This window comes from Oncorhynchus gorbuscha, linkage group LG19 (assembly GCF_021184085.1).
Source record: "Oncorhynchus gorbuscha isolate QuinsamMale2020 ecotype Even-year linkage group LG19, OgorEven_v1.0, whole genome shotgun sequence".
In the NCBI taxonomy this organism is placed as follows: domain Eukaryota; kingdom Metazoa; phylum Chordata; class Actinopteri; order Salmoniformes; family Salmonidae; genus Oncorhynchus; species Oncorhynchus gorbuscha.
In genome coordinates, this window is record NC_060191.1 from 6,767,183 (window position 1) to 6,786,632 (window position 19,450).

Here is a 19,450-nt window from a genome sequence, read left to right on the forward strand (position 1 = left end):
CGTTCACACTATTTACAATGTTGACATTCCACTATCCTTTTCCTTTTACTTGTGTGGTGATGGAAGCAAATCTAAACGCAATACGCTTCATTTGGGAGCTCAGGAAGATTCCCAAAGGAAAGAGCTGGGACTGAGACGTGTAGAAAACTAAAGAAACTGTTGCAGTGGGGACTGTGAGAGATGGTTTATATCCTCTCTCATTAGTATTTACATCTATATGACAGTAGTGGCCACAAGCCGTTTAAGAGACCTGTGTTTGGCTCCTCACTAATTAGTTACAATTTTGAAGATGTGTTTTTTTTCCCTTCTAAGAATCAGCACCCAATTCAAACAGCTCTAACCTACACCTTTCAGAGAAACATTTTCTCCTCATCTTTTCTCCACAAAGAAAAGCTTGGTATTGTCCCCAAGAGCTGACATCAAAACAACAATCACATCTCAATCTAAATCATCTTTCTGTTGGTACCAAAACTCTCCAGAGCACTCCCTCTTCCTCCAGCCAACTCTAGTTTGGAACCTGGAACAACAGCTCCGGATCCATCTCGTCTAGTGGTTCTGTTTTGGTTCTTGGTGATGCTAAGAGCTCTTTCTGAACAGTAACCAAGGACATTGACGTGTGACAGAGTCCAAAGGCAGCCTCTAATCTGTTGGATGGCATCAGTGCAAAGGGATTCGCTACTACAGCTCTGTCTCTTCACCATTCACTCCATGACACGGACCCTGTCAGTCATGATGCACAGTCAAGCAGACTACAAGGAGCTCCATGCCCTGAGTCTTCTCTGGCCCAGCACCAGCCGTGTCCTAGGTTCAGTGCAAAGTCTATACAGTTCACTATAGGACAGGTACTCCATAGTATTCTGAAGAAACATATGGAAAGACAGAGTAGGAAGCACACTATCTTACTGTACAGTACATTCCTTTAACTGTGCAGTGCTGTGTGTGTGGCCGACAGGCCTGCAGCCTTTATGTGCCTTGGACATCTGGAGACACGGCAACATAGTAACATTGTTGTCTTTCTAACTGTGTTAGGAGGGTTCAAGTAGATTTCACTGCAGTGGTTATGTTGCAGAGAGACAATTAGGATTTCAATCATTTTGGGGGATAATTGAATAGGTGTAATTTTTAGGGGGTTATGATGAACACAACCTACTAAAGTTGCTCTGTATTCGTGCAGTTAGTTCTATAAGTGTTGTGGATGCTCGATGTGAATGACATAAGAGGAGAGGGTATAACGTGTGAGTGTTTCTGTTCTTCAAGTTATGGGGTTGATATTATTCTATATGATGTGTTGAGTGTAAGCTGTAAACAGAGTAGTTCTCCCATTGAGAGATAGTGTTGTAAAAACAGTGATTTGATATATATTATTTTATCATTCACTTATAAATAGATTTTTGTGTTGTCATGATTGTTTTCTTTGTTAGAAAATCATTGTTGTCATGATAACGTTTTATTACTATAGATTTAATGATCATTATCATATTTGACGCTGGACTGGATAAAGTCGTTTGTTTAAAAAGCATGCATGTTACAATTCCCTCCTCCTCCGTTTCCTCTTCCTGATACAAATGTCTCAATCTCAGCTGCTCCTCTTCTTTTTATCATCCCCTCATACCTCCTTTTTCTCGCTCAGTCTTTTCTCCCTCCCTCTATTCATCCCTCCCTCCTCCTTCTCTCTGGGAATGTAAGGCTTCCAAAAAAAAGTTGTCCATTGGACCAGCTGTTGTCACTGCGTGACTCTGTTTCCAAATCTTCCTCCTCTGCTCTTCAGTGGTCACAAGAGTTTATATCCCATCAAAAATGTGTTTGATACCTGAAAAGGAACATATTTATTGATAAATATTTAATTATTAGGCTCAGTCATTCCTGACGCCGAGGGTCAGTCTGTCAATCAGTTGGTTGCCATGGCAGCAACAGTGGACCCCTGCTTCTCTTCCTTCTCCTCCAGCATCTGGATGGCTCCACAGCTGACATCAGAGACCTTCCGCTCTGTGATTTGCTGTGCTGGTGGTTGCCCCGGACTACTGCGCCCCGGACTACGTTGCCCAGGACTACTGCCCCCGGAGGTGATGGCTTCATCTCTCTGTGTTAGAGTGGCAGACTCCGGCTCCATGCAAAGTGTCACCTCCTCGTCCTGTTCAGAGGACAGAGCAGGGGCTTGGTCAGATAGAAATGTTTAGAATATAACAGATACCACATGATTCTCTGACCGCGGAGAGGAGAAAGCAAGGGGTTATTCATGAGTTCAGATGGAAATGTCTCCCTGTTGTACAGTACCAGTCAAAAGTTGACACACCTACTCATTCAAGGTTTTTTTTAATTTTCACTATTTTCTACATTGTAGAATAATAGTGAAGACATTAAAACTACGAAATAACATATGGAATCATGTAGTATGACAGCTTTGCATACTCTTGACATTCTCTCAACCAGCTTCACCTGGAATGCTTTTCGAACTGACTTGACGGAGCTGCCACGTATGCTGAGTACTTGTTGGCTGCTTTTCCTTCACTCTGCTCTCCAACTCATCCCAAACCATCTCAACTGGGTTGAGGTCTGGTGATTGTGGAGGTCAGGTCATCTGGTAAAGTACTCCATCACTCTCCTTAAATTAAATAGCATTTACACAGCCTGTAGGTGTGTTGGGTCATTGTCCTGTTGAAAAACAAATGATAATCCCACTAAACGCAAACCAGATGGGGTGGTGTATCGCTGCAGAATGCTGTGGTAGCCATGCTGGTTAAGTGTGCCTTGAATTACAAGTAAATCACTGACAGTGTCACCAGCAAAGCACACCATCACACCTCCTCCTCCATGCTTCATGGTGGGAACCGCACATGCAGAGATCATCTGTTCAACTACTCTGCGTCTCACAAAGACGGTTTTGGTTGGAACCAAAAATCTCAAATTTGGACTCATCAGACCAAAGGACAGATTTCCACCGGTCTAATTTCCATCGCTCATGTTTCTTGGCCCAAGTAAGTCTCTTCTTCTTATTGCTGTCCTTTACTAGTGTTTCTACTGAAGGCCTGATTCACGCAGTCTACTCAGTTGATGGTGAGATGTTGTCTGTTACTTGAACTCTGTGAAGCATTTATTTGGGCTGCAATTTCTGATGCTGGTAACTCTAATCATCATCATCATCAAATCATCATCAAATGTATTTATATAGCCCTTCGTACATCAGCTGATATCTCATAGTGCTGTACAGAAACCCAGCCTAAAACCCCAAACAGCAAGCAATGCAGGTGTAGAAGCACAGAATGACCTTATCCTCTGCAGCAGAGGTAACTCTGGGTCTTCCTTTCCTGTGGCGGTCCTCATCAGAGCCAGTTTCATCATAGCACTTGTTGGTTTTTGCGACTGCAATTGAAGAAACTTTCAAAGATCTTGAAATTTTACAGATTGACTGACCTTCATGGAAAGATGGAAGGTTGTTTCTTTTTGCTTATTTGAGCTGTTCTTGCCATAATATATATTTTTTATTTTACCTTTATTTAACTAGGCAACTAGGCAAGTCAAGTTAAGAATTCTTATTTTCAATGACGGCCTAGGAACAATGTTCAGGGGCAGAATGACAGATTAGTACCTTGCCAGCTCAGGGATTTGAACTTGCAACCTTCCAGTTACTAGTCCAACGCTCTAACCACTAGGCTACCCTGCCGCCTCGGCAGGACTTGGTCATTTACCAAATAGGGCTATCTTCTGTATACCCACCCTACCTTATCACAACACAACTGGCTCAAACGCATTAAGAAGGAAAGAATTCCCACAAATTAACTTTCAACAAGGCACACCTGTTAATTGAAATGCATTCCAGGTGACTTCCTCATGAAGCTGATTGAGAGAATGACAAGAGTGTGCAAAGCTGTCATCAAGGCAAAGGGTGGCTACGTTGAAGAATCTGAAATATAAAATATATTTTGATTTGTTCAACACTTTTTGGTAACTACATGATTCCATGTGTTATTTCATAATTTTGATGCTCTCACTATTATTCTACAATGTAGAAAATAGTTTATTTTTATTTTTATAAAGCATCAAGGATGTACCTATCTGCACTGATATGACCTCAGCGCCCATTTAAAAAAAGAAATCTCTCTGGATTAAATGCATAGAAATATAATAAATAGAATGTATCAATCATTGTCTTGAATGAGGACTCCCGTTCTATTCATTTTATTTCTATGCATTTAATCCTATCCGATAGACGAAATCCAGATAGATAACTTTTGAAAAACTGGGCCATGATGACCCTGTGACCTGATATGACCTCACCTTCAGTTCATCTTCCTCCTCCTGCTGCTCCAGCAGATGGGAATGGTCTGTCCCCGCCCCCTCATCCCCAGACGGAACATTCAAAGCCGCCTCCACCACCGCTGCCACGCCTATGTTGTACCCTCCAATATCCGCTTGATAGGACTCTGTCTGACCCGCCCCCCACAGGTCCACCAATGGGGCGTGGGTAGCAGGGGCCAGGCTGTGGATGGTGCTGTTGGGCGTGGCTTGCAACGAGTGGTTGGCGCTGTGCAGCCTTTGCTCCAGAGACTGTTGAGAGAAGGACGAGACAATGAGGAGACTTAGGTAGGTAGAGGTTCCCCTTCACCACTGATACAGGATAAGATATTTGTTTATCCCCCTAATGGTAAAGAATCTGGAAATATGATCCTAAATCTGTGGATAAGGGATGTTTCTTCCTTTAAGCGTAATGTTGGATTGAAAGGGACAGGGTAATTTTGTTGTCTAAGAAGGGAGTTACAATAATGTATTGATGAATAATGTATTGATCAGTATTCTTGTCTCGTTCAAAATACCCCAGAGAAAAAAGAGAAAAACCCACGTCAGCCACCAGACTACGCCATGAATGAATATGGTCTATCCATGGAAATAGATTGTTATTACTTCCCTCTCATATTAGACTGTTGATTTTCCCTCACCTGTTGTTGCTGATACAGGAGCTGCTGTTGCTGGTAGTGCTGTATCTGTTGTAGCTGCTGCAGCTGCTGGAGCTGACTCTGCTGCTGTAGGTTGAACTGCTGCTGCTGCTGCTGCTGCTGCAACGCGTTCCCATCATACCCATCACAGGAAGTCCCGCCCTGCTGCATCACGTAGGAGCCAGCAGCGGGAGAGGCCACTCCGGAGGGCTCGTTGCTGATTGGCTCCCAGGCGTCAGAGGAGGAGAGGCAGTAGAGGCCCTGGGCGACATAGGTGTTGGGCCACATGTCCGCAGAGGAGTGGTGCAATATCTGGTCTGAGAGGATGAAAAGAACGAGAAAATAGAAGCGGGATAAGTGGTAGATTGTCCTTGACGGATGCACTACATTGGACCTCATGGACATCAAACGGCAAATAAATCTACAATGCTGACATCAGCCTTTTCCCGAAAGAGGAAACCTGAAGAGGAATCGTGTGATATCCCTGGGGGACACCCCAACTCTCTCATACCCAAATATATCCTTGAGAAAATGACTACTTGAACCATCCCCAGACAGACCCCAAGTGTAGCTACACCGAGTAGTCCAATACATCAGCACTATGACTCTGTATAGCCATTGGGGAGTCTGTCTGCGCTGCATTAAAATGACATATAATTCAGTCAATAGCACGGCTGATATGAATAAGGGAAAGTCATGGTAGTTTTTGCCATCTCATATTCCAATCTGGTTTTGTTACGGATGAACAAGGCGACTAATATCCCCCACTGACTGATAACAACATTAAAACTTTTGAAGTATGGTAGCCATTTTGTGTGAAGGAGGAAAATAAATGGAAGAATATATCAGTTTATGTGTTGCCAATGCTGTTATGTACAAAAAGGTGGTCAAACACAAAAGGATGGGGTAAATCACACTTATTCACAGAAATGTCTTCGGGACATTGGCCAAACAAGTTTCTGATAGAGGAATGGTGTATATAAACTCAGCAAAAAAAGAAACATCAATTTTTCAGGAACCTGTCTTTCAAAGATAATTAGTAAAAATCCAAATAACTTCACAGATCTTCATTGTAAAGGGTTTAAACACTGTTTCCCATGCTTGTTTAATGAACCATGAACAATTAATGAACATGCACATGTGGAACGGTCGTTAAGACACTAACAGCTTACAGACGGTATGCAGGGTCACAGTTATCGTCACAGTTAATGACCAACTTAGGACAGTAAAGAGGCCTTTCTACTGACTCTGAAAAACACCAAAAGAAAGATGCCCAGGGTCCGTGCTCATCTGCGTGAATGTGCCTTAGACATGCTGCAAAGAGGCATAAGGACTGCAGATGTGGCCAGGGAAAAAAATTGCAATATCCGTACTGTGAGATGCCTAAGACAGCACTACAGGGAGACAGAATGGACAGCTAATCATCCTCGCAGTGGCAGACCACGTGTAACAACACCTGGACAGGATTGTTACATCCAAACATCACACCTGAGAGACAGTTACAGGATGGAAACAACAACTGCCAGAGTTACACCAGGAATGCACAATCCCTCCATCAGTGCTCAGACTGTCTGCAATAGGCTGAGAGAGGCTGGACTGAGGGCTTGTAGGCATCACTGGCAACAACGTCACCTATGGGTCAAACCCACCGTCGCTGGACCAGACAAAAAGTGCTCTTCACTGACGAGTCGAGGTTTTGTCTCACCAGGGGTGATGTCGGATTCACGCTTATTGTTGAAGGAATGAGCATTACACTGAGCCCTATACTCTGGAGCTGGACCGATTTGGAGGTGGAGGGTCCGTCATGGTCTGGGGCAGTGTTTCACAGCATCATCAGACTGAGCTTGTTGTCATTGCAGGCAATCTAAACACTGTGCATTTACAGACATCCTCCTCCCTCATGTGGTACCCTTCCTGCAGGCTCATCCTGACATGACCCTCCAGCATGACAATGCCACTAGCCATACTGCTCGTTCTGTGAGTGATTTCCTGCAAGACAAGAATGTCAGTGTTCTGCCATGGCCAGCGAAGAGCCCGGATCTGGCCTGGTTTAGATCTTATCTGTCAGAAAGATATCAGTTTGTCTCTGTGAATGGTTTGTCCTCTGACAAATCAACTGTACATTTCGGTGTTCCTAAAGGTTCCGTTTTAGGACTTTTGTTTTCACTATATATTTTACCTCTTGGGGATGTCATTCGAAAACATAATGTTAACTTTCACTGCTATGTGAATGACACACAGCTGTACATTTCAATGAAACATAGTGAAGCCCCAAAATTGCCCTCGCTAGAAGCCTGTGTTTCAGACATAAGGAAGTGGATGGCTGCCAACTTTCTACTTTAAAACTCGGACAAAACAGAGATGCTTGTTCTAGGTCCCAAGAAACAAAGAGAGATCTTCTGTTGAATCTGACAATTAATCTTAATGGTTGTACAGTCGTCTCAAATAAAACTGTGAAGGACCTCGGCGTTACTCTGGACCCTGATCTCTCTTTTGACGAACATATCAAGACTGTTTCAAGGACAGATTTTTTCCATCTACGTAACATTGCAAAAATCAGAAACTTTCTGTCCAAAAATGATGCAGAAAAATTAATCCATGCTTTTTTTACTTCTACGTTAGACTACTGCAATGCTCTACTTTCTGGCTACCTGGATAAAGCACTAAATAAACTTCAGTTAGTGCTAAATACGGCTGCTAGAATCCTGACTAGAACCAAAAAATGTGATCATATTACTCCCTACACTGGCTTCCTGTCAAGGCAAGGGCTAATTAAGGTTTTACTGCTAACCTACAAAGCATTACATGGGCTTGCTCCTACCTATCTCTCTGATTTGGTCCTATCGTACATACCTACACGTACGCTACGATCACAAGACGCAGGCCTAATTGTCCCTAGAATTTCTAAGCAAACAGCTGGAGACAGGGCTTTCTCCTATAGAGCTCCATTTTTATGGAATGGTCTGCCTACCCATGTGAGCGACGCAAACTCGGTCTCAACCTTTAAGTCTTTACTGAAGACTCATCTCTTCAGTGGGTCATATGATTGAGTGTAGTCTGGCCCAGGAGTGGGAAGGTGAACGGAAAGGCTCTGGAGCAACGAACAGCCCTTGCTGTCTCTGCCTGGCCGGTTCCCCTCTTTCCACTGGGATTCTCTGCCTCTAACCCTATTACAGGGGCTGAGTCACTGGCTTACTGGTGCTCTTTCATGCTGTCCCTAGGAGGGGTGCGTCACTTGAGTGGGTTGAGTCATTGATGTGATCTTCCTTTCTGGGTTGGCGCCCCCCCTTGGGTTGTGCCGTGGCAGAGATCTTTGTGGGCTATACTCGGCCTTGTCTCAGGATGGTAAGTTGGTGGTTGAAGATATCCCTCTAGTGTTGTGGGGGCTGTGCTTTGGCAAAGTGGGTGGGGTTATATCCTTCCTGTTTGGCCCTGTCCGGGGGTATCATCGGATGGGGCCACAGTGTCTCCTGACCCCTCCTGTCTCAGCCTCCAGTATTTATGCTGCAGTAGTTTATGTGTCGGGGGGCTAGGGTCAGTTTGTTATATCTGGAGTACTTCTCCTGTCTTATCCGGTGTCCTGTGTGAATTTAAGTATGCTCTCTCCAATTCTCTCTTTCTTTCTCTCTCTCGGAGGACCTGAGCTCTAGGACCATGCCTCAGAACTACCTGGCATGATGACTCCTTGCTGTCCCCAGTCCACCTGGCCGTGCTGCTGCTCCACTTTCAACTGTTCTGCCTGCGGCTATGGAATCCTGACCTGTTCACCGGACGTGCTACCTGTCCCAGACCTATTATTTTGACCATGCTGGTCATTTATGAACATTTGAACATCTTGGCCATGTTCTGTTATAATCTCCACTCCACCTCCAATGCTTGCTGTTTGGGGTTTTAGGCTGGGTTTCTGTACAGCACTTTGAGATATCAGCTGATGTACGAAGGGCTATATAAATACATTTGATTTGATTTGATTGATCTCAATCCCCTTGAACACGTCTGGGACCTGTTGGATTGGAGGGTGAGGGCTAGGGCCATTCCCCCCCAGAAATGTCTGGGAACTTGCAGGTGCCTTGGTGGAAGAGTGGGGTAACATCTCACAACAAGAACTGACAAATCTGATGCAGTCCATGAGGAGGAGATGCAGTGCAATACTTAATGCAGCTGGTGGCCACCCCAGATACTCACTGTTACTTTGGATTTTGACCCCCCTTTGTTCAGGGACACATTATTCCATTTCTGTTAGTCACATGTCTGTGAAACTTGTTCAGTTTATGTGTTGGTTGTTGAATTTGTTCATACAAATATACGTTAAGTTTGCTGAAAATAAACGCAGTTGACAGTGAGAGGACGTTTCTTTTTTTGCTGAGTTTACATAATCTGACAAAAGAGCCTCATGGTGTGCTGAGTTGATATGGCGGTACTAAGAGTTAGCAAGCATCATGCCGGCAACCTCACATGACATCACTTTAATGATGACTCAAAACTGTCAAAATACATCCAGAGACAGCCTTTTAATAAGAACATTCAATGGTGATTTTACTTCAGGTAATATAATTACATTAAATAACTGGCCTGAAGTTGTAATACAACCAATGATCATCACACAGCCTCAAGGCCATTTGTTATTTCTCAATAACAAACCACAGGGAGAAAAAAACATTATGATTTCAACATGTCTCCATGTCTGAACGCCTCTTTGCATGAGAAGAAATACAGGAGCACTGTAATGGACAGCACAGCAATGTGGAATAATAATGACCAAGTGGACTATTTATACAGTTGAAATCCCTTGCATTCCCCCAGGCTGTGTTTGCGAATATGAAATTAGCACGGAGTTAACCCTCCAGGCTGAGACGGAATAAGATGCCTTCGTTACTGAGCAAAATGACGCATAATGTAGCCCACACACTACACTCCAGCTTTGCCTGATCTCAAGCCTGTGCATAAACGTGTGTGTCTGCACATTGTAGACAAGGTTCCGCAGTGCAGGATCCTATTTAGCTCCTTAAACTATCCCTTATTAAACTTGGTTGCCCTAGTTGATTGGTGCTACTGAAGTTTGTCAAGCATATTTATAGTCCTTTACCTCGACTGACATGCTGGTTTAGAGGCCATATTTATAGTCCTTTACCTCAACTGACATATGGTTGTTTAGAGGCCATATTTATAGTCCTTTACCTCAACTGACATATGGTTGTTTAGAGGCCATATTTATAGTCCTTTACCTCAACTGACATATGGTTGTTTAGAGGCCATATTTATAGTCCTTTACCTCAACTGACATATGGTTGTTTAGAGGCCATATTTATAGTCCTTTACCTCAACTGACATATGGTTGTTTAGAGCCCATATTTATAGTCCTTTACCTCAACTGACATATGGTTGTTTAGAGCCCATATTTATAGTCCTTTACCTCAACTGACATATAGTTGTTTAGAGGTCATATTTGTAGTCCCTTATCTCGGCTGATACATGCTGGTTTAGAGGCCATATTTGTAGTCCCTTACCTCGGCTGGTGATGCTCTCCTGGTTAACCTCGCTGAGGTGGGCCACACTGCCCTGGTTGGACCCTGACCTCAGGCTCTCTCCATCCATGGAGGTCCAGGCCATGAGCGTTGCCTGGGAGATGGCAAACTGCTGCAGGATACCTGGAGTGCAGAGGGTAAGTCAGGGTCATTGTAACAGCTCAGTTGGCTGCTGCATTCCCTCAGCGCCTTAATGATTTAATATCTATGGCTAATTTAAATAAAGATTTAATATGTAGTCTATTTACTATCTATGGTTATGCTCTGCCTAGGCCAATATCGACATATTTAGCTGGTGTTATGCCATGCTGATTAGCTGACCTATAAACAGTCTGGTTATGATGTGGCGTTCAACAGATGAGAACCCTTTTTCCCAAAGGCTTCATTTTGTGAGGGTTTCCTCTGAACACCACCCTGGGGGTATAAATCAGCATCAACAACTCCTATTGCTTCTGTCTCCCCCACAGTGACAAATTCCCCTCCCCCTCTGACCTGCGGCAAAGCGAGCCTCTTTCTCCCCATCGCTGAGGTCGCTGTAGGCGTCACTCTCCAACCGTCTCTCCATCTCCTGCTCTGCCGTGGACTTGCGTGGGACGGACACGCCCCCCGGGCCCACCACAGACATGTCCCAGTTCTGCCACTCGATCATGTGTGCCATCCGGCCTTGGGCCATGGATGTAGGCTTGGTCACCTTGTCCTTCATGGAGCGATTCACACCTGGGGAGGGAGGAGAAGTGAAGAGGGATGTAGGGATTGATGTGGGTATTGGGGAGGGTTAGAAGGGTGACAGTGGATAAAGGGAGGGTTGGAGGGATATTAAGGGGTTTACAGAAGGGGTGAATGTGGAGTTTGGGGGAGTTAGGAGACAGGCATCAGATTGGAGAGAGAGGGGGGAAGGAAACAGATGAGATATTATGTTATTATTCCACATTTAGGTCTGTCTGATCCTGTCAGTATTTAGCTGGTGCTGATAAGGGCCTCTGGATGGGTGGTTAAATGAGCGGCTTAATGAACATGTTTTAGATTCATGGCTAAATGAATAGGGAGGAGATGCTTATAATGTAGATGAGATGACGCGTGGTACCGAGGAGGATGATGGGGCACAGGGAGGAGCAAATGGATATGTCTACTCTGGGAGAAGTGCATCATGGGACAGAGGAGGTTAATTGGGGTGAGATGGCCAGAGGGGTGTCAGTAATGAGAGGTTGGCTTGTTGACATGATAGCTTTCACACCTCTGCTAAGCTGCCTGCGCTGGCTAAGCAGAAACCCCACTCCCCCTGCAGTGTCTGTTAAGACATCCTCAGCTGATGCATACAGTGCACTGCGGAAGACACTCTACTTTAGAAATCATGTTCCGCCATGACGGTCTGTATTCTGTCTGCTGGTTACATTATGGCTTTGCTCAGTAATTAATGTGTCCAAGTCAATATATGATGAGTTAGCAGTTCACTACATTCCAATACACTTCACTGCACATAACAACTGCACCACACTGCGCAGTGCACAATGCACAATGCACATTACACAGTTATACACACTGTAACACACAGACACAAACTCAGACTACACTCAGAGACAGTAGACACATCACACAGACACTAGAGTAGTTCAACGCTGCTTAACAACCACTTAACAGACAAACAACTACACCTCCCACTCACCTCTTGTTAACTCAACAAGCCACATAACAATGTACTATGGGTAGTGTATTTTTTTATAGGGTTTTCGTTAGGTTTAAGTGCTATTCCACCAATGACTGGGGGGTCAGCCATTGACGAGTATTATCATTATGGTGAGAGGAAGTGAATCAGGGGAACCCACTCTGGGGCCATGTTGGCTCCAGCGCCTGTCCAGGCGGGAGCTGACATGGGGTCAGTTTACCAGTTACAGGACAGACACACACCTGACACACCTGTCAGTGAGGACTTAGCCAGAGCACCGATCCCATAGTTATTGGAGTTGTTCCTCTTCAGACGAGGCAGGATGGACGTGGTGTCTTCCATAGACAGCTAGAGGAGCGAGGGAAGAAGATGGCAGAGAGATGGAGGAAGAGATGTGTGCCAGAGAAGCACATAGAGTTCAGAGGGTAGGTGAGAGGAGAAGTTAGGTAGATATTGGGTTAATACAGCGTCAAAAAGAAACAATGTCATCATTTGACAACAAAAAAAACATTTCCCAAGTTCGTTGTTCGAACAACTTCCTGCTTGACAGTTCTGAAGTGCATTATGGGAAGTGTTGCGAGAGTTAACGATACGGTATAGAGAGAGTTAGATGGGAGGGGGAGTGAGGGGACGAAGTAGTAGGTTACCTAAGGTGAGTTAAATCAAGTAAATCAAAACAAATAGAGAAACATAAGATAGAGAAATAAAGGTAGATGAAGGAATGATGTCACAACACTTACATTGATTCCTTCCCATGAAAAGTCTGAACATCCATGCTGAAGGAGAAAAATAGGAGGAGAGAGGGATGGGGAAAGAAGGAGCAGGAGAGAGGAAGAGAGTGGGAACAAGAGAGAAGGAGAGAAAGACGTACACATGCATGGAAGAAATGGGAGGAGACAAAGAGGAGGACGAGAGTAGTGATAGTGACAGGGGTAGAGTAGTATAACCAACATGCAGAAATAGAAAGAAGGATAGGAGAGGGAAAGAGGGAGAAGAATGCCGAGAGACACATATAGGGTTTTAGAGGAGAAGAGTCAAAGACCAGAAACAGAGAGGAGAAGAGTCAAAGACCAGAAAGACAGAGGAGAAGAGTCAAAGACCAGAAAGACAGAGGAGAGGAGACAAAGACCAGAAAGACAGAGGAGAGGAGACAACGACCAGAAAGACAGGGGAGAGGAGACAAAGACCAGAAAGACAGAGGAGAAGAGACAAAGACCAGAAAGACAGAGGAGAAAAAGACCAGAAAGACAGAAGAGAGGAGACAAAGACCAGAAAGATAGAGGAGGAGAGGAGACAAAGACCAGAAAGACAGAGGAAGAGAGGAGACAAAGACCAGAAAGACAGAGGAGGAGAGGAGACAAAGACCAGAAAGACAGAGGAGGAGAGGAGACAAAGACCAGAAAGACAGAGGAGAGGAGACAAAGACCAGAAAGATAGAGGAGGAGAGGAGATAAAGACCAGAAAGATAGAGGAGAAGAGTCAAAGACCAGAAAGACAGAGGAGAAGAGTCAAAGACCAGAAAGACAGAGGAGAAGAGTCAAAGACCAGAAAGACAGAGGAGAAGAGTCAAAGACCAGAAAGACAGAGGAGAAGAGTCAAAGACCAGAAAGACAGAGGAGAAGAGTCAAAGACCAGAAAGAGAGAGGAGAAGAGTCAAAGACCAGAAAGACACAGGAGAAGAGTCAAAGACCAGAAAGACAGAGGAGAAGAGTCAAAGACCAGAAAGAGAGAGGAGACGAGTCAAAGACCAGAAAGACAGAGGAGAGGAGATAAAGACCAGAAAGACAGAGGAGAAGAGTCAAAGACCAGAAAGACAGAGGAGAAGAGTCAAAGACCAGAAAGACAGAGGAGAAGAGTCAAAGACCAGAAAGAGAGAGGAGAAGAGTCAAAGACCAGAAAGACAGAGGAGAAGAGTCAAAGACCAGAAAGACAGAGGAGAAGAGTCAAAGACCAGAAAGACAGAGGAGAAGAGTCAAAGACCAGAAAGACAGAGGAGAAGAGTCAAAGACCAGAAAGACAGAGGAGAAGAGTCAAAGACCAGAAAGACAGAGGAGAGGAGACAAAGACCAGAAAGACAGAGGAGAGGAGACAACGACCAGAAAGACAGGGGAGAGGAGACAAAGACCAGAAAGACAGAGGAGAAGAGTCAAAGACCAGAAAGACAGAGGAGAAGAGTCAAAGACCAGAAAGACAGAGGAGAAGAGTCAAAGACCAGAAAGACAGAGGAGAGGAGACAAAGACCAGAAAGACAGAGGAGAGGAGACAACGACCAGAAAGACAGGGGAGAGGAGACAAAGACCAGAAAGACAGAGGAGAAGAGACAAAGACCAGAAAGACAGAGGAGAAAAAGACCAGAAAGACAGAAGAGAGGAGACAAAGACCAGAAAGATAGAGGAGGAGAGGAGACAAAGACCAGAAAGACAGAGGAAGAGAGGAGACAAAGACCAGAAAGACAGAGGAGAAGAGTCAAAGACCAGAAAGACAGAGGAGAAGAGTCAAAGACCAGAAAGACAGAGGAGAGGAGACAAAGACCAGAAAGACAGAGGAGAGGAGACAACGACCAGAAAGACAGGGGAGAGGAGACAAAGACCAGAAAGACAGAGGAGAAGAGACAAAGACCAGAAAGACAGAGGAGAAAAAGACCAGAAAGACAGAAGAGAGGAGACAAAGACCAGAAAGATAGAGGAGGAGAGGAGACAAAGACCAGAAAGACAGAGGAAGAGAGGAGACAAAGACCAGAAAGACAGAGGAGGAGAGGAGACAAAGACCAGAAAGACAGAGGAGGAGAGGAGACAAAGACCAGAAAGACAGAGGAGAGGAGACAAAGACCAGAAAGATAGAGGAGGAGAGGAGATAAAGACCAGAAAGATAGAGGAGGAGAGGAGACAAAGACCAGAAAGATAGAGGAGGAGAGGAGACAAAGACCAGAAAGATAGAGGAGGAGACGAGACAAAGACCAGAAAGATAGAGGAGGATGAGAGTCAATTACCAGAAAGAGAGAGGAGGAGAAGAGTCAAAGACCAGAAAGATAGAGGAGGAGAGGAGTCAAAGACCAGAAAGATAGAGGAGATGAGTCAAAGACCAGAAAGACAGAGGAGGAGAGACAATGACCAGAAAGTCAGAGGAGAGGAGACAAAGCCCATAAAGACAGAGGAGAGGATACAAAGCCCAGAAAGATAGAGGAGATAAGACAAAGCCCAGAAAGACAGAGGAGAAGAGACAAAGACCAGAAAGACAGAGGAGAGGAGACAAAGACCAGAAAGACAGAGGAGGAGAAGGGTCAAAGACCAGAAAGACAGAGGAGAAGGGTCAAAGACCAGAAAGATAGAGGAGAGGAGACAAAGACCAGAAAGACAGGGGAGAGGAGACAAAGACCAGAAAGACAGAGGAGAAGAGACAAAGACCAGAAAGACAGAGGAGAGGAGACAAAGACCAGAAAGACAGAGGAGGAGAAGGGTCAAAGACCAGAAAGACAGAGGAGAAGGGTCAAAGACCAGAAAGATAGAGGAGAGGAGACAAAGACCAGAAAGACAGGGGAGAGGAGACAAAGACCAGAAAGACAGAGGAGAAGAGACAAAGACCAGAAAGACAGAGGAGAGGAGACAAAGACCAGAAAGACAGAGGAGAGGAGTCAAAGACCAGAAAGACAGAGGAGGATGAGAGTCAAAGACCAGAAAGACAGAGGAGAGGAGACAAAGACCAGAAAGACAGAGGAGAGGAGACAAAGACCAGAAAGACAGAGGAGATGAGACAAAGACCAGAAAGATAGAGGAGATGAGACAAAGACCAGAAAGATAGAGGAGATGAGACAATGACCAGAAAGACAGAGGAGAAGAGTCAAAGACCAGAAAGACAGAGGAGGAGAGGAGTCAAAGACCAGAAAGACAGAGGAGGAGAAGAGTCAAAGACCAGAAAGACAGAGGAGGAGAAGAGTCAAAGACCAGAAAGACAGAGGAGGAGAGGAGTCAAAGACCAGAAAGACAGAGGAGGAGAAGAGTCAAAGACCAGAAAGACAGAGGAGGAGAAGAGTCAAAGACCAGAAAGACAGAGGAGGAGAGGAGACAAAGACCAGAAAGACATAGGAGGAGAGGAGACAAAGACCAGAAAGACAGAGGAGGAGAGAAAACAAAGACCAGAAAGACATAGGAGGAGAGGAGACAAAGACCAGAAAGACAGAGAATGAGTGACAAAGACCAGAAAGATAGAGGAGGAGAGACAAAGACCAGAAAGACAGAGGAGGAGAGGAGACAAAGACCAGAAAGACATAGGAGGAGAGGAGACAAAGACCAGAAAGACAGAGAATGAGTGACAAAGACCAGAAAGATAGAGGAGGAGAGACAAAGACCAGAAAGACAGAGGAGAGGAGACAAAGCCCAGAAAGACAGAGGAGAGGAGACAAAGCCCAGAAAGATAGAGGAGATGAGACAAAGACCAGAAAGATAGAGGAGATGAGACAAAGACCAGAAAGATAGAGGAGGAGAGACAATGACCAGAAAGACAGAGGAGGAGAGACAATGACCAGAAAGACAGAGGAGGAGAAGGGTCAAAGACCAGAAAGACAGAGGAGGAGAGGAGACAAAGACCAGAAAGACAGAGGAGGAGAGGAGACAAAGACCAGAAAGACAGAGGAGGAGAGGAGACAAAGACCAGAAAGACAGAGGAGGAGAGGAGACAATGACCAGAAAGACAGAGGAGGAGAAGGGTCAAAGACCAGAAAGACAGAGGAGAAGGGTCAAAGACCAGAAAGATAGAGGAGAGGAGACAAAGACCAGAAAGACAGGGGAGAGGAGACAAAGACCAGAAAGACAGAGGAGAAGAGACAAAGACCAGAAAGACAGAGGAGAGGAGACAAAGACCAGAAAGACAGAGGAGAGGAGTCAAAGACCAGAAAGACAGAGGAGGATGAGAGTCAAAGACCAGAAAGACAGAGGAGAGGAGACAAAGACCAGAAAGACAGAGGAGAGGAGACAAAGACCAGAAAGACAGAGGAGATGAGACAAAGACCAGAAAGATAGAGGAGATGAGACAAAGACCAGAAAGATAGAGGAGATGAGACAATGACCAGAAAGACAGAGGAGAAGAGTCAAAGACCAGAAAGACAGAGGAGGAGAGACAATGACCAGAAAGACAGAGGAGGAGAAGAGTCAAAGACCAGAAAGACAGAGGAGGAGAAGAGTCAAAGACCAGAAAGACAGAGGAGGAGAGGAGTCAAAGACCAGAAAGACAGAGGAGGAGAAGAGTCAAAGACCAGAAAGACAGAGGAGGAGAAGAGTCAAAGACCAGAAAGACAGAGGAGGAGAGGAGACAAAGACCAGAAAGACATAGGAGGAGAGGAGACAAAGACCAGAAAGACAGAGGAGGAGAGAAAACAAAGACCAGAAAGACATAGGAGGAGAGGAGACAAAGACCAGAAAGACAGAGAATGAGTGACAAAGACCAGAAAGATAGAGGAGGAGAGACAAAGACCAGAAAGACAGAGGAGGAGAGGAGACAAAGACCAGAAAGACATAGGAGGAGAGGAGACAAAGACCAGAAAGACAGAGAATGAGTGACAAAGACCAGAAAGATAGAGGAGGAGAGACAAAGACCAGAAAGACAGAGGAGAGGAGACAAAGCCCAGAAAGACAGAGGAGAGGAGACAAAGCCCAGAAAGATAGAGGAGATGAGACAAAGACCAGAAAGATAGAGGAGATGAGACAAAGACCAGAAAGATAGAGGAGGAGAGACAATGACCAGAAAGACAGAGGAGGAGAGACAATGACCAGAAAGACAGAGGAGGAGAGGAGTCAAAGACCAGAAAGACAGAGGAGGAGAGGAGACAAAGACCAGAAAGACAGAGGAGGAGAGGAGTCAAAGACCAGAAAGACAGAGGAGGAGAGGAGACAAAGACCAGAAAGACAGAGGAGGAGAGGAGACAAAGACCAGAAAGACAGAGGAGAGGAGACAAAGACCAGAAAGATAGAGGAGAGGAGACAAAGACCAGAAAGACAGGGGAGAGGAGACAAAGACCAGAAAGACAGAGGAGAAGAGACAAAGACCAGAAAGACAGAGGAGAGGAGACAAAGACCAGAAAGACAGAGGAGAAGAGACAAAGACCAGAAAGATAGAGGAGATGAGACAAAGACCAGAAAGATAGAGGAGATGAGACAAAGACCAGAAAGACAGAGGAGGAGAGGAGACAAAGACCAGAAAGACATAGGAGGAGAGGAGACAAAGACCAGAAAGACAGAGAATGAGTGACAAAGACCAGAAAGATAGAGGAGGAGAGACAAAGACCAGAAAGACAGAGGAGAGGAGACAAAGCCCAGAAAGACAGAGGAGAGGAGACAAAGCCCAGAAAGATAGAGGAGATGAGACAAAGACCAGAAAGATAGAGGAGATGAGACAAAGACCAGAAAGATAGAGGAGGAGAGACAATGACCAGAAAGACAGAGGAGGAGAAGAGTCAAAGACCAGAAAGACAGAGGAGGAGAAGAGTCAAAGACCAGAAAGACAGAGGAGGAGAGGAGACAAAGACCAGAAAGACAGAGGAGGAGAGGAGACAAAGACCAGAAAGACAGAGGAGGAGAGGAGACAAAGACCAGAAAGACAGAGGAGAGGAGACAAAGACCAGAAAGACAGAGGAGGAGAGGAGACAAAGACCAGAAAGACAGAGGAGGAGAGGAGACAAAGACCAGAAAGACAGAGGAGAGGAGACAAAGACCAGAAAGACAGAGGAGGAGAGGAGACAAAGACCAGAAAGACAGAGGAGGAGAGGAGACAAAGACCAGAAAGACAGAGGAGGAGAGGAGACAAAGACCAGAAAGACAGAGGAGGAGAGGAGACAAAGACCAGAAAGACAGAGGAGGAGAGGAGACAAAGACCAGAAAGACAGAGGAGAGGAGACAAAGACCAGAAAGACAGAGGAGGAGAGGAGACAAAGACCAGAAAGACAGAGGAGAGGAGACAAAGACCAGAAAGACAGAGGAGGAGAGGAGACAAAGACCAGAAAGACAGAGGAGGAGAGGAGACAAAGACCAGAAAGACAGAGGAGGAGAGGAGACAAAGACCAGAAAGACAGAGGAGGAGAGGAGACAAAGACCAGAAAGGGAGAGAAGGAGAGGAGACAAAGACCAGAAAGACAGAGGAGGAGAAGCGTCAAAGACCAGAAAGATGGAGGAGGAGTAGATTCAAGGTCCAGAGCGACAGAGAGAAGGGAGGGGTTGAAAGGCTGATCAGTTCCATAGTACAGCAGAGTGAATATGTTATGACTGAATGATTCTCTCTCTCCTCTCATTTCCTCCTCTGGTTACTGAGCCAAACACACATCCAAGCCAGTGGGGGGGGCTGAT

General features: G+C 45.3%; 1 protein-coding gene across 5 annotated transcripts in view; it reads right to left on the bottom strand.

Annotated features, from left to right (window-relative positions):
* Positions 1-1,659: 1,659 nt before the first annotated feature.
* Positions 1,660-19,450, bottom strand: part of fam131bb (family with sequence similarity 131 member Bb) — a 41,836-nt gene continuing 24,045 nt past the window's right edge. Inside the window, exons 3-9 of one of the 5 annotated variants that reach the window (XM_046316280.1) lie at positions 12,860-12,895; positions 12,362-12,467; positions 10,949-11,173; positions 10,439-10,579; positions 4,935-5,248; positions 4,276-4,545; positions 1,660-2,131 (exon numbers count right to left, since the gene is read on the bottom strand). In XM_046316280.1, the coding sequence (XP_046172236.1) occupies positions 1,889-2,131; positions 4,276-4,545; positions 4,935-5,248; positions 10,439-10,579; positions 10,949-11,173; positions 12,362-12,467; positions 12,860-12,895 (1,335 nt within the window). In that variant the 3' untranslated portion in view covers positions 1,660-1,888. Of the gene's footprint in view, positions 2,132-4,275; positions 4,546-4,934; positions 5,249-10,438; positions 10,580-10,948; positions 11,174-12,361; positions 12,468-12,859; positions 13,232-19,450 lie in introns of those variants that run through there. The other 4 variants (XM_046316279.1, XM_046316278.1, XM_046316282.1 and 1 more) reach the window with 4 other exon arrangements.